General features: G+C 48.3%; 1 protein-coding gene across 1 annotated transcript in view; it reads left to right on the top strand.

Moving 5' to 3' along the window:
* Nucleotides 1-15,244, top strand: part of PAPPA2 (pappalysin 2) — a 186,007-nt gene that overhangs the window by 55,412 nt on the left and 115,351 nt on the right. Inside the window, exon 3 of the mRNA XM_053663686.1 lies at nucleotides 13,881-14,026. Within this exon, the coding sequence (XP_053519661.1) occupies nucleotides 13,881-14,026 (146 nt within the window). The remainder of the gene's footprint in view (nucleotides 1-13,880; nucleotides 14,027-15,244) is intronic.

The following is a 15,244-nucleotide window of genomic DNA, read 5'->3' on the forward strand; positions in this document are numbered from 1 at the left end:
TTTGGCTGTGAAGCCGCTGCCATTGTAGCATCTGCCAATTTGCATGGTGTCGGGTGAATATGATCACTGAGGTCTAATTTGCCCTTTTAATGCTTCAAAACCAGAATTTTCTTCTCCAGTAGATCATTCTCCTTGCAAATTTTCGAACAGCAAATGCGAGTCATAAGTTCCGACTTTGCTCCTGTTGCCCTGCTGACTCCTTGCCACAGCTTTTGAAAACAGGCCTGATTGCGAGTTAAAACCAGTTTGTGAAACTGCATTCCAATGTTTTTTTTTGAAATAGGCATTATTTAAAAAACAGAATGTGGGCCATTTTCTAATGTGTTTGAGGACTCACAATTGGTTTTTTGTACCTGGTAGTTTGTCACGTGCTTTATATACATTATTTCATTGATCCTGCACAGCAGTGTTAGGAGGTGGGTACTCTTACTGCCCTCGCTTCTCAGCTCATTTTTGTGTTCACTGGTTCAAGGGTCACAGTCACTTGTCAGCTCGTGAGCCATGACTAGCAGCATGACCGAATGGTCCCAGTGACACGAGAAAACGGCAACACCCGCGTCAACCCGGGTCATCTTAATTCAGAGCCACACTCCTTATTTCTACTCAGGCTGTCCCCTAAAAATTTAAACAAATTTTAGTTTAATTTAGTGTAGGACGTCTCAGAACATTTAATAACCTGTATTTGGGATAAAGAAGAGAGGATACGCACTCCTCTTTCCCCCCTTTTACCATGCAATGTAAAGGCTTTTCCCTTTGGTGAAGAACATTGGAGGAGTCACTGTCTCTCATCAAGTTCAGTCTATCCTGAGTCACCCTCACCATCACGTTGGCCTTCAGGGCTTGTCAGTGATGACCGTGGCGTGCAGGGGTGACCGCCGGCACGAGAGGAGTCAGGCGGAGGTCTGAGTTACTGTGGGCGCTTTCGCAGCCGGGTCAGCGCAGGCATCCACATGGCTTCCAAATCGCCACGCAGCTCTAGCAATAAACCACGACTTGTCTGTAGAACCAAACTTAGATAAAATGACGAGGCAGAAAGATTTCATGCTCTCAGAATTTCCTTTTCATTCCATGTCCCAGTGAGAGAGAATGCTTCACTTCTCTGGGCCATGCTGAAGCCGTCCTTCCTGCTACAGACACACCTCTGAATGAGTTGGCACAGTCTCGCCCAAAAGAATAAAAAAGCTGAGAAAGGCACCATTGTTCCTATCTTACAGTTTCAATGACAGTAACTGCAGAGCATACTTGTTGAGCAAAATAAATTTCTGTGAGTCAGAAAAGAGGATGAAATACCAGCGGCTCGAGAACCTGGACGTCTATGACTGTCTGAATTCAGAATTATGCACTAGAGGCTACTTTGGTGTAGAACAGAAGTCGGCAAACTTTTTTTCACTGCAGGGCTAGACAGTAAGTACATCAGGCCTTCAGCCACCTCTGTGATCTTTCTTGCATTCTTTCTGCCTTCCCCTTCCTCCTCCTTTCCTTTCTCTTCTTTCATATAACTCTTTACAAATGTCGAAACCATTCTTAATTAGTAGACCAGACAAAAGCAGGCACAAGCAGAATGTGGCCTGCAGTTTAGAGGTGTCGGTCCAAGGCCCGGAGTGCACACACACACATACACATACACATACACATACACATACACATACACATACACATACACACACCTATTAGAGAGCATCCGTGGTGAAAGGGTAATGTGGGGGGTGCTGGGGCGGCAGGAATAAAGTGGAGAGATGGCTTAGCCCTAGGCTGCCCAGGGGAAGGGAGATCCAGCTGGAATGGACTGTCCCTGGTAAATACAAGGAGACCACAAGGGCGTGAGTCATTGGTAGGCCGTAGCCTGACTGTGAACACGTAGCCAACACATGACCCTCAGCTGCCTTCAAAGCTTTGCTGTCAGGGCCCGAGAGGGAGAGAGACGGAGGAGAGGAAGCGTGCTCTCTAGACGGAGCACTGGCCCTGTCCTTGGAGAGAGGAAGCATAACAGAGCGGTTGAAGGACATGCCCTCTGAGCCCGGCTCTCGGCTCTCGGAAGACAGGAGAGGGCGGGGCCGAGCCAGAAGGTGTGAGTGGAGGGGGAGGCCTCGGAGGGCGTGGCCGTGGGTGTACAGGGCATTCTTTTTTTCTCAGATGCTACAACACATGCAACTTCCTGATGGGCAGGAATGGTGGCGGCTCTCTAGAGTTCAAGTTTACAGGTGATAATGTAAGAGACAAAGAGCACTTCTCCCATCAAATGCCCCTTCGTCAGGAGGTGCACGTATGGGGTCTCCAGGTGGAGTCTTTGGGCTCCACAAAGGGGAGAAGAGGGCCCCCGGAGCCCCGTCTCCGGAGGCAGGGTGGCCAGTGAGCCCTGCAGCAGGATCAGGGAGCTCCTGGGGGAGCTGTGAACACTTGACCGCAGGGCCCAGGAGCCTCGGCGGATTCGGATCTTTCTCTCCGGAAACTCCTTATAACCAGAGAGACTTGTCCTTGGAGTTTCTGAGTCTATTTTTTAAATGCCTATTTTATTATCTGGCTGTCCTTTGCACCTAATAGTTTTATCAGAAGGAGTCAAATATGGACGCAAAAATGGCTGTTCTCTAGGCATATACTGTGTGTATCTCTCACAGTGGAATTTGTTCTGATTTCTTTCTGGGGCTCAGTGCTGAGAAAGATTTCGTCCATCGTCAAAGGCACTACTGCACCATGTTAAAGGAGGGGCTCTGGCCCCCAGGTCACAGCCTAATGCCCCGTGCTGGCTGGGAGGGCACAGAGTGAGGAAGGCAGTGCCTGGCTGCACCGAATCTGTGGTTGGGACCAGTTTTTGATCATGGCTCAGTTAGCAGAGAAGTCACAGGAAAAGAGCATTCTAAGCAGAAACAAATATTGGTGTACTTTCATGGAACCTCAAGAGAGAGTAACGCAGGCAGAGCTATGAGTGAGTCCTTTGAGGATTTGGGAAAACAGTGTAAGAGAAACAGTGGCCAGAGGTGATGCCAGACAGGTAGCAGGAGGACAGATCATGAGGGGCTTTGAAAGGTTATTAAGGCCTTTGAGTTTCATCCCAAATGACCAGGCCACCACTGAAGTGTTATAAGCATGTGAGTGGCTTGCTCAGATTTCTGTCAGGAAGACAAAAAAAGATAGAGGAAGTCTGGAGATGGGCTGGCCAGCAGAGGTTTTATTTGCTCAGGAAACCATGAGAGGAGGTATGTTGGCTTAAAGCAATGGCAGAGTGGCCTGCGATTGTAGAAACATTCAATAGAGAACTTACTGCAGTTGGTGATTGATTGGATGCGGCATTGAGAGAGAGGGAGGAGCTTCACGTAACTCCCTTCTGGAGTGCTGAGTGCAGAATAATGGTGAGGCTTGTGCCCGTGATGGGGACACACAAGAGGTGGAAATGAGAAAGGAGGGTGGGCTGAGTTTGAGGTCTCCTCTAGGACATGATGCTTCGCAGACAGTCGGATGTACTTGTCTGGAGCTCAGGAGACAAACGTAAGCTAGAGACACATTTTGGAGTCATCATCGCAGAAGAAGCTGTTGGAGTGGAGTCACCCTAGGAGAGCATAGAGGATGATGAGTAAGAAAGCAGAGGCTGGGCCTGGGGAAAGCAGTGCTTGAGAGGAGAGAAGGGGAGGGCGAGAAGGGCCAGTGAGAGGTTATGGGAAAGGGCGTTGTAGGATAGGAGATGAACCAGGAGCACGTCGACATACCCTGGCCAAGTGCAGAGGGCAATCCAAGAGGAATGTGGTCCGCGATGCCAGATGCCTTGGCGAGGTCAGGGGGGTGAACACAGAAAGGTGTGCTGGATGAATGAACAGCTGGGAGAGCATCGGTGACCTCGCCCTGGGTGGCTACAGAATGCTGAGGATGGAAGAGCAGCCTCAAGTTTATACATATAATTGAAGCATACATGCAATTGATAACTAACACAATTTATTATTATATCCAATATCACATTCATAAATTCCACATCTAGGAATACTTTGCTAGTGTACTTTGAAAGCATGACTAACAACAGAAGTTCTCTGGTTACTTGGAAGTAGAAGTTATAATGACCAGACGTAGGAGAAGGTGAGCTTGGGGGCGTTTTCTCGGGAACCCCAGCTAGGCAGTCCCCCCGAGTCTCCCTAGTAAGGAGTGCCATTTCACACCTTCTGGTCGTTTCAGAGCTGCCTGCCCAGCGCCTCACTTCCCACTCTGCAGGGATCCCCTCCCCTTCTGTTTGATGGGAAAGCAGCCTAGAGATGCCTTCAGCCCTCAAAGCCAAGCCATTTGCTTGCAATCTTTCCTTGCTTCCCCTGCCCTTCTCTTGCAGGGGCCTGTGTTCCTCTTTCTTCCAGGAGGTTCTGGGGAAGTGGTGCCTAAGACAGAAATTCTGAGATTTGTGATTTACAGAGGGTTTCTTTTAGCAGAAAGGGGAGAGGGAGACTGGATAAGGCAGAGCGAGGGGACAAGCAAGCCTGTGGTCTCAGCTGGTGTCTAGCAGGGACCTCCGGAGCCAGAATGCACCCTGCATGGGGCCCCAGCACGGGACGGGCGGGGGGCTGGCTTTTGTAGCCTTCCCTCAGTTCGGCATCACCTGGGAGTGACTCTGGGAGGCATGCTGTCCAGTGAGGCAGCTCCCGCTCGTCTAAGGGGAATTCTCCGAAGGAAGCAGCCAGCAGCGAGCTGGTAGCTTCAGACACTCACAGCAGCTGGGGTCAGGATACCTGCTTGCGTGGGCAGCACCCACTCCTGTGTGAGCTGGGTCTCTCCTATTGGTTTCTCCTTTCAATTCTCTTAATTATCTCTTCCTCTCTTTTCACTTTTCTCTCCCTTTACTGGCGCCGTTAAAAACGCTAATTCAGCCCTGGCTTGTGTGGCTCAGTGGATTGAGTGCCTTCCTGCGAACCAAAGGGCCGTCTCTTCGACTCCCAGTCTGTGGCACATGCCTGGGTTGTCGACCAGGTCGCTAGTGGGGGGCTCAGATGAGGCAACCACACGTTGATGTTTCTCTCTGTCTCTTTCTGCCTCCCTTCCTAGGTCTAAAATATATATAAATAAATATTGTAAAGAATAAATAAAAAGCTAATTTAGTAATGCTTCAACTTCCCATGTGGAAACTGGCCATCCTTCTCCGCATCCTCATCCCCTGGCTTCACCGAGAGGTGCTCATCTGCGCCCATTAGCGTCTCTTCCTGAAACCCCTCACCCTCCAAGCCACCGCAGTGTGGTTTTTGCCTCTATGGTTTTTATGAAACTACTTCTGCCACTGTCACTAACCTTAGCCTCTTTTCTACTTCTGGTGGAGACTTTCCTTTTCCCCTCTCCCTTCACCGCCAGGAGCATTCAGATTGGTTTTGGAGACCCCAGCTCTGCTGGAGCTCTCCCGACCAACCGCTTTTCAGATCCCCTTGCCAGTTCCTGCTTCTCTTGCCCGTTCCTTCACAGCGGCCACTCCTTGGGGTTGCCTTCTGTTCATCTACTCTGTATGCCTTTTTCTGGGCCAATGGAGGCTTTTGAGACGTTCAGGGAAGATCACCCCTTCACTGTCTCATGATATCTGGTTCAAGAGTAAATATGTTTTTTAACAGAGCAAAGTTAATAGGATCTCTCCTGAGACTTTGTGATTGCACAAGTCTGGATGTGTGTTTGAAAAGGGACTCTCTCTTCCCCGACCTCTGGTTCCCTCAGCACATGGTGTGTGCTGAATATACCTCGCCCCATAGTTTTTATTACTGTCTGTGCACCAGTGTTCTCTGAATGTGTGTACTGCTCAGATGTAAAGAGCCACGTGTACCTGTCTCTACTGAGCATCTATAATGTGATGATCACAGGTGACTTCAGGCTGCCACCCAGACCTGTTCCTTCTCCTACTTTCAATGTCGGCTAATTGTGCTACCCAGCTACTCACTTTAAAAGCTCAGGAATTAGTTGGGACCCCTCCTCTTCCTCACACCACCTCTTCCCATTAATCAGCGCTTTCTGGAAGTTCTGTTCCCAAGTGGCTCTCAAAGGCAGCCACGGCCCTCGGACAGGCTCCACTGTCCCCGTCCGTGCTCCCCGAGTCTGTTCTCCACACAGTCTCAAGCCCAGTCGTGTCCCTCCCTTGCTCCAGCGCTCTCCGAACTTCTTACCATGGTTTGCAGGGCCTTTCGGGTCTGCCTGCTCTTCTCTCGAGCTTCCTTTCCACTTCCTTCCAGCTCCCGGGGATACTTCCCTCTCTCGCCCAGGCATCAGGCCTTTGTATTAGAGGCCCTTTCTCCAAGGGCATTATTCAGCATCCTATCCTCATTGTTCAGCCCAGGGCCTGAGGTGTAGTAGATGCTTAGTAAATACTTTCAGAGTCAAATGTGTTGTCCTGCCTCATAAAGTCAATGTGTGAAGTGTATTCAATGATCAGTTTTCTTATAGGATTTGTTGGCCTGCCCCATGTCAACGGAAAAGCAAGTTCAGTTAGGTGTGTGTGTATCATCAGAAAGAACTGACTTCAGGGGTGTGTGGGTGATATATTACAGCAGAAAGTTTTGCTGGAAAATAGGATTTGAAGGAAACCTTTCAAAATGTTCTAAAGCAGTGGAAGAAAGAGTTGGAGGAGAAAAGAAGCACAAAAACATGACTAAAATAGTAACTTCATGGGTTCTGACCACTGGTACAAATACATTGTGTGCGCTCCAGTTACCCACAAGGACCACTCCTCTGGGAAAAAGCCTCCTATTTTTAAAACCTCGTGTGGTGCCTGTGGAATATTGACCTTGCCCATTCCTGCCCAGACCCCGGGAGTTTATCATGTACGGTATTTTTGCCAAGAACCTGCTCTGTCTTTAGTCACCAAAAACATTGTCAAGGAGGACGCGTTTGGGCCTTTGTCTGGGGTGTGTGTTTGCCTCTCAGTCTCCACTGGAGGCAGCAGGTCCTACATTTGGCTCCTTTGGATATAATGGGACCCTTGGGCCTTAGGGGGTTTTGTAGCAGGGCAGTTTTGGTGACCCTGGGGGGACAGAGGGTTGGGGAATTCTGTTTCATCTTCCAGTTACAGCCCATCTCTTCCACTGATTCGCTCAACTAATATTAGAGGAGTGTTTGAGAATATGCACGATGTTGTGCTGAGCCCTCCTCTCACAGTGAGAAAGACATGGCGCTTGACGTCTGGACACCCTGTCCATCTAATGAAATAAGGAATGCTCTTGTGCATGTATATGTGTGAAGTCCACTTCATAGGTTGACATATGTGTATGGTTTTAAGTGAATACAATTGCATCGAGCTTGCTGTCGTACAGCCTGCTTTCCCGCTCAATAGTAGCATGTCGGGCACATTCTTTCATTGTAATACATGGAACAATAATAGACCTAGATAATTATTAATGGCTTCTGGTATGAATGTTATATGTTCTTAATTTATCTTGCTAGTTCCATTTTAAAGGAGATTTATATCATTTATATTTTATCATTATATTCTCTGCTGTTATACTATACTATTTAAAATAATATATGCTGTTATACTACCATGTTATTATATATTTTCTGCTATTATACTCTTCTTGTTGGTGCCTATTTAAAACCTATACAAACCTCTTAAGAGAAGTATCTAGAGGTAGAACGTCGACTGCTGGAATGTATTGCCTGAGCGGGCTTACATATTACAATTACATATTGTACTTCATCATGTTACAGACTAGACTGAGTGATGGTGATTCAGACACAGGGACTAATTTCAGGCTGCGTGATCACTGTGGGCCTTTCAGAAGAAGTCAGATAGAAAATGGGCCTTGAATGTCAGGTACAGTGTTGTTCATTGTACATGTAAGGGGAGAACTACTTAAGCAAAGCAGGGAAACCCCCTCCCACCCCCGCCAAACAACCAATCAAACGAACAACCTCAAAAACAAAAAAAATCGAAGGCGTATTTGACATCAGTGTACAAATGAGTTTAGCTCCATCTGTGGCATAGTGGTGCTATGCCAAGTTTGGAGGGTAGGCCAGGGCCTGGATTAAGAGACGTTGAGTGGCAATTTAGAGAACGTTATTGCAGCTACAGGGAACCAAGAGTGAATAGGGATATAGCAGTTTTGCTGTTTCACAGAGGGGACTGGAGTGGACATGGTATTAGAGGAAGAAAGATAAGACACTTTAGTACATGACAAATAGGTCCTGTGGGAGAACTTCATCCTGCAGAGTTTCTCCTGCCCACCATGGATGAGAATAAGTTCGTCCCGGACACAGTCTTGCTGTTGCGGCAGAAAGGGCGTGGTAATTCCTTTTAGAGGAGAATGCCCCAAGCCCTTCTCCCAAATGGCTTTTATTGGGATTGGTGTGTGTAGGGGTGTACAGCAAGCACACACAGCTCATCAATCAATGTCAAAAGGCTATAGTCTTACAAAAACAGGTATTATCTACAGATAACAATTGAAGGAATACAGAGATCTATTAGTCAGGGTCTGTTAGTCATGCTGACACCAGAGGGTGTTTAAGTCATGTTTAATGAGATAAGGAGTTTACTCCTTATGCCTCAAACTTAAACATCCAGTTTATATCAACAGGGTTATGCTAGGCACAGCGGGTTTCAGAGGACAAAATGTACATTCTTTTTCAGGCCAGAATTGCTCCTGGGAGCCATTCATTCCAGTACAGCAGCTGCAGCTGCCTCTGGCACTGTTTTCAGGCTGAGCCAGGCAAGGGTAGCAAAGCAGCCAAGAGATTAGGAGACCTTTTATAGGTGGAATGAGGACTCAGGCTATGAGAAAGCCCAGGGGTGAGGGTCTTTCTGCCCCTTCTCTATAGTCCCCTAAGTCCTTCCCTGATGGTCCCTTTGCAACTGTGCCTGTCTTAGGTTGTTCCTCCCTTGAGGAATTTTACCCATTGTTGGCTAACCATCATCTACCCAGGCCAAGCAGGGGGAAGTGAGGGAGGCAGGGGCTGTGTTCCTGCCAGGAGAATAGGTTCTGTCTCCTTAGTGGCTCATGACCCCAAGGCTTGTTCACTCAGCCCTAGTCGTGGGACTCCTTTGTCCATTAATGAGGCTATAGTCCCTGAAACCCGGCAGGATGGCTCCCAACAAGGTCCAATTCCAGATATTGACAGTGGGAAGGGAGAAATAGGGATATATTTGAAAAACTTTTTGAAAGAAGATTCTATAGAAGTTATAGACTATTTAGACATTTAGGTACCTGGCTTTGATTTAAAGCTAATAAGCAACTAGTAGAATTCTAGAATGAATAGAAAAGAAGATTAAATTAGGCTAGAGCTCTGGGTTGGGTGGGGAGATTAAACCCATGAGGTAGATGGCCTGGAGGCCTGAAGCGATGAGGGCTGCATTCATTCCATGGGCTGTTGTACCAAAGTGCCGCACACTGCGGGCTTGAACAATGGAAACTCGCTGTCTCACAGTTCTGGAGGCTGGAGGGCTGAGGTCCAGGTGTCTGCATGGCTGGTCCCTCCGAGGGCGAGGGGGGAGGCTTCTGCTCCAGGCCTCTCTTCGAGCTTCTGATAGCTTCCAGCCTTTCCTGGCTTGCAGCTGGCACCCTGCTGATGTGTTCATGTCACCCCTACCTGTGCATGTCTCTCTATGTCCAAACTTCTGCCTTTTACAAGGACACAGTCATAGTGCACTAGGGCCCACCCTCATGCCCATCTTCACTTGATTATCTTCACTTGATCATCTGTGAGCCTACTTCCCAGGTCGGTCACGTTCCCAGCTGCCAGGATTATAGACATCAAAGATGAAAGCCAGGTCGCAATGGGATTAGGGGGTAGGTGTATGGAAAAAAGAATTGCATGGGAGGTGAGGAAATTAGTCTTTCAAGACATTTGGATTGAAAAAGAAGAAGGAAAAAGAGGATATCATCTGTGATTTTCTCAGCAACCTCCTCCACAGGAAAGGGAATAGAAATAGGTACGGGAGTATATGTTTGAGTATGCGTGTGTGTGTGAGAGAGAGAGAAACAGATCTATTGATGAATGGCTTCAGTTTTATCCTCAAAAAAGGAGGCGTGATCATTTACTTAGAGTCCAGGGAGTAAGAGGTGGAGGTTGGTGGGGGAGGACAGGCAAGGGAAGACTGGTGAAAATCTCAAATGATTCCTGGAGAGGAGATGACCATTGGCCAATGAAAGGACAGACAGACAGAATTAAAGAGCTACATCAGATCAGGAATGTTAAAAATCAGTCTGAGCAAGGGCGACAGTGTGAATGGGGTGTGAAGGTCATTGGAGGTGAAGAGGTCAGAAACAAGACTGTGTTTTCAGTGGGTGTTTCGCAGAAATGCTGCCGTTTCCTCGGGTGGCAGGAGCTGAGGGAGGGGCGGACTGTGAGCCAGGCTATGTGCGTGGGGAGCACCCTGGAGCTGGGGGATGGAAAGAAGTGGGAAGTGTGGGGTGACACAGTGAGGGCCATGGGCCTGAGAGCAGGAGGGATTTAACAAGAGGCAAAACACAACTAAATTTCTGGAGCTGCTCCGGGCACCTGGCAGAATGCTGGGGACCCGTAAGTAAGACCCATGGTGTGGGCCCAGTGACAGGCTAGTGGAGCAGGACAGAGGCTATGTTCACCAAGAGGAGGAAGCATAGATGGCAACACGGATGGTGGCTTGGGTGAGGAGGAAGCCCTACTGTACTTTGGGGCAGAGAGCCATGGCGTGCGTGGGGTAACGACAGCAAGGCTTGGATTTGACCGAGCCGCAACATCCCTGATTTGGCTCCACCGTTTCTGTGAGGGAGCTGGCTGAGAGCGCTGGAGGCCACCTGCCCCTCCTCCCACTGCGGGATGCAATCCGGACCTCCCTCTGGACAGGGCTTGCTCAGCATGGGGAGCAGGGCCGCGGGTCCCATTCTCAGGGCATGCACGTGTCCTTCATGTCTCGTTTGTTAACACACCGCTTTTGGGTACCGGTTCACCTTCCTTCAGACAGCTCAGGATCTTTTTCTTCTTTCTAGCCTTATTCTTGGACTACTTCTATTAGTCTATGAAAGAGTCAGTCAGCTGACTGTTAGACTAAAGCATCCTTTCATTTCACTCGGTCAAAAGCGAAGCCAGAATTGGAGCTCTTGGGTACATTTGGATGTGGGCATGTGGCTGGGGACAACAGTCAGGGAGCGAGGCAGAAATTACAATGAATGCACCAAATCTGGAGGAGGGGCAATGGACTGGGGAGGGCTGGACACTGGGCAGTGGTCAATCCCAAACCAGTGGGTCGCAGCCGTGAAGCTGGTGAGGTAGGTGTGCATTCTTACAGGGAGCGCGTCAGAGGTAACACAGCAGCGTGGTACATCAGCCTCAGAAAGGGCTTGTTTCAGAGACGGCTTTTGTAAAAATAAAGACACAGCTTTGCTTTGGCGGGTCTGAGCCCTGAAGGAGAAAATACAGTGAGCACATCAGTCTGGAGTGTGGAGGGGACGAGAAAAGGCAGATCCTGGCAGGAGTTAAGCACATTGATGTGGCTCATCTCCTGTGTCACGCACAGCTCTGGTCAGTCCGTGATTCTTGATTTCTGGGACATTTATATGTGTCCTTGTACCTTCCACTGAATATCAAGTTCTTTTGGATGGCAAGTCTCTCTCTCTCAAGAAGTGACTTCCGAAGCAGGATGTTAAGTCCTGCGTTTATGAATGGTGTCCACTTTTCCCCACGTTAGGTCTGAGGCAGACTCGGGTCCCATTCCTTGGCAAGCTGGCTGTCTTCATTTGCTCTGATTTAACGTCTAAAATGGTGTACATGTGTTATAATAGGTGGACATCCTACAAGCAAGGTGGACGCACTGACCCTTTTTGGTTCAGGGAATCCTCTGGACAAAATCCTTGTTTTCAACAAAACAAGGCGTTGTTCTATCCATTCGGTTAATGACTGGTTCCAACTGTCTCAGGCATTCTAATGTGTGTTCTCTTCCTTGTACTCGCCAGCTTCCATCTATATTTCTGTGGAGTGCAGGGGTGACCACACCCAGGGTGCCAGCAGCAAGACAGAACCACTGTCACCTGGAAGGATCGTTTTTACGGCTGGGCGAGGAGAAGTGGGAGAGGAGTAGAACCAGCTAACGAGCTCTGTGGAGGGGGAGGAGGCCTCCTGGCGGGTGCTCAGAGCAGACCGGCGGAGCTGCTGGGTTGAGGGAGGACAGAGAGGGGGCAGCCCACACTGTACCGGGCGGACAGAGACACCAGGAACACACAGGTAGCCCAAAGAAACCGAACCAGAGCCAGGGGATCTGGGAAAGAGAGAGAACCATTAGGTTAACGGCTCCTTATTTTCTTGGGAACTCTGGAGTAGTAACGGGGGAGGGTATGGCTTTTCTCCCGTGGTACCTGAGCTGTGCAGTGGCCCAGGCTGGTTCTCCCTGCTCTTTCCTTTTTCCTTTTCCCTCCCCCTCCCCTCTCTTCTCCCTCTTCTCCCATCTGCTCCCTCCGCCCCTTTCTTCCGGCCTGCTGAAATATCTCCATGTCAGAGAATTGTTTGATACCATCACAGCTCCAAAACATCAATTTGTCAATGCTGGGAACTAATGATTTTTTAATCAAGGAGAAGGGGAAACAGGATATGACTAATGTTCAGGGAAAAGCAGGCAGCAGTCTGAAAAACAGTGTCTCCAGGAAAGCAGCAGAAGGAACACCCCTCCGATGGACCACATCCGACATCACCTCATGGAAGCGGATGATTTTGGGGGGCTGAGAACTGTTTTTCCAAGATATTACAACTCAATAAGAGAGGGTATTTTTCCAATCCATTTTCTTCCAAGCCTCTCTGGTGGTTCCAAAGCAAAATCATTTTTGTTTCTTTACTTCTATTTTTCCTTTTGGTCCTGCTCCGAGGAATACAGAAACGGCCCTTGGGATCTCTGCCCCTTGGGCAGTGTGCCCCCCGCACGTGGGTCAGGTCGATGGCATCAACCGTGTGGTTGGGAGACCGAGCAGGCGAGAGGAGAAGGGTCCTGCTGCTCTAACACGAGCCTCTGGGGTGGGAGGTTCATTGTCCGCAGCTTGTCTGCTGGAACAGCAACTGTGAAGCGCAACCCGGCGCAAGCCGAGTGAACTGTCGTTCCAGCTGAAGCTGTGGTTTCGCTGTCCCTTCTTCGAAGAGCTTGTCAGTGAGCATGGCCCGCTTTCTGCGCTCATGGTAAAGTTTTACGCTTCCCTGATGCCAGGCAGACTATATATAAGCTTATGAAGAGATCACATGAGCGTTTCCCTGTCGTTTTTTAATGGGCCATGGGGCATGTGTTAATGGACCACTGACTCTGTGTGTAAACATAACATTGCCACGTGCTTTGAAGACCACCAATGAAGATACTTGGTCTCACAAGGTAGTTCAAGTAGGGGTAGAGTTTCTGTGGGTTAAGGGACTAGAAAGAGAAAAATGTATATGTAATTAATATTTCTTGCAGTAGCTTTGTGATGTCCTCTCCTACCTATCACTCATCTCTTGTTTTCCTCTTTTACTTTCTTTTGTAACTGCTACCTCCCCGTTAAACAATGCCTGGAAACAAGCATGCACTGGAATAAAGATTCGTTGGTCGTTCTATCTCAGTGCTGATTGTACAGTGGGCTGGAGAGAGCCAGGGCCCGAGAGGCAGGAGGCCCTCTCCAGCACGGCCTGGGGGTCATTCTCGGAGCACAGGACTGGGAGTCTCATTGGGTTTATCTTGAAGAGATTACCCGGGTGTGGAGTGGGGACTTGAACATGAGGTCCAATACTGAGGGCTCACGTAAATATTGTAATGCTAACAAGGTAGCACATCACTGACCTTGGAATAATATCCCCACTGTGTGCTGGTGCCTTTTTTGTGCACTTCCTAACCGTCTGGTCTCTGTCTCTCTGTCCCCCTGAAGGCAGCACTGGGGGTGCCAGAGTCTGCGTGGTGCAGTGCTGTTCCCCTCTGCGTGTGGACCCCATGTGACACTCTGCCCCCTCTCTTCCCCCCCCAGGACCTACATGAGTGTGAAGGAGCTGAAGCAGGCCCTGCGGCTCAACAGCACACACTTCCTCAACGTCTACTTCGCTAGCTCAGTGAGGGACGACCTTGCAGGTGCTGCCACCTGGCCTTGGGACAAGGACGCCGTCAGCCACCTGGGTAAGTGCAGTACAGACCAAACATGGTTGCAAACAGGAGGTGGCCCAAAGAGAGTTTGTGAAAGTGAGTTTGGGGGGAAAAGAAAGAAAAAAACATACATTTTACTCAGTGGATTAGCTCTTTTGGCTGAGGATGGCTTTTGGGAAGGTCTGTCTAAATGTTTCGGTGCAGACAAGTGGGAGGCGCTAGAGCAAAGGGCGGGAGGTGCTTAGGATGTTCCAGACCGAGCCTGTAATCGGGATGTAGACTCAGAGGTGACGTGGGACAGGATCCGTTCTACGTCTGGGAGGCGTAACCTATTAGACCAAAGGAGTGAAGACAGGAAGAAGTAGTCTGCATAAGAGAAAAAATAAATAACTCAGAAAGTAAATTAGAAAACATGAACAGAGCCAGAAGTTTTGGGGGGAGGGAAAAGGAAAGGATTGATGAACCCCTAGAAGGACTTACGCACGAAAACACAGGAGAGAAGGACTGTGTGACCACGAAGGGAATGAAGGAGGTGAATTCTTACATACACTGCAGACATCACTAGGCAATGAGTATTCTTCACAAATGTCGTTGGAGGAATTGGACTTCCATGGGCAAAAGAAAATGAATCTTAATGTGAATCTCACACTTTGTACAAAAGTGAACTCAAAATAGACCATGGATTTAAATATAAAGGATAAAACTATAGAACTTTGAAAAGAAACATAGGAGAAAATCTTTAGGGCAGGCCTGCATGAAGAGGAAACTTACACACAACACCAAAAGCACAGTCCACATAAATAATAATGGATAAATTGACCTTCATCAAAATTTACAACTTCTCTGAGAAAGACAAGACAAACAAACGTTAGACTTGGAAGATACAGTTGCAAACCATATATCTCACAAAGGATTTGTATCTAGAATATATAAAGAACTCTCCAAAATCAAAAATAAAACATTTCAGTTAGAAAATGGACAAGAACAGGAACAAACTTTTTACCAAAGAGGATACACAGATGGGACATAAGCACGGGAACAGATGTTCAATGTCATTAGCCATTAGGGAAATTCAAATTCAAACCACATGAGATATAACGAAACACCAGCTAGAACAAGGTACAGCACGGGATGGAGTCAGTGATGTGATTTGCTGAGGGATAGTCACTAGACTTACCATGGTGATCGCATTATAAGGTATATAAATGTCAGGTTACTATACTGTACACCTGAAACTAGTGTATTGGATGC

This window comes from Artibeus jamaicensis, unplaced genomic scaffold (assembly GCF_021234435.1).
Source record: "Artibeus jamaicensis isolate MK-2021 breed Jamaican fruit bat unplaced genomic scaffold, CSHL_Jam_final contig_327, whole genome shotgun sequence".
Taxonomy (NCBI): Eukaryota; Metazoa; Chordata; class Mammalia; order Chiroptera; family Phyllostomidae; genus Artibeus; species Artibeus jamaicensis.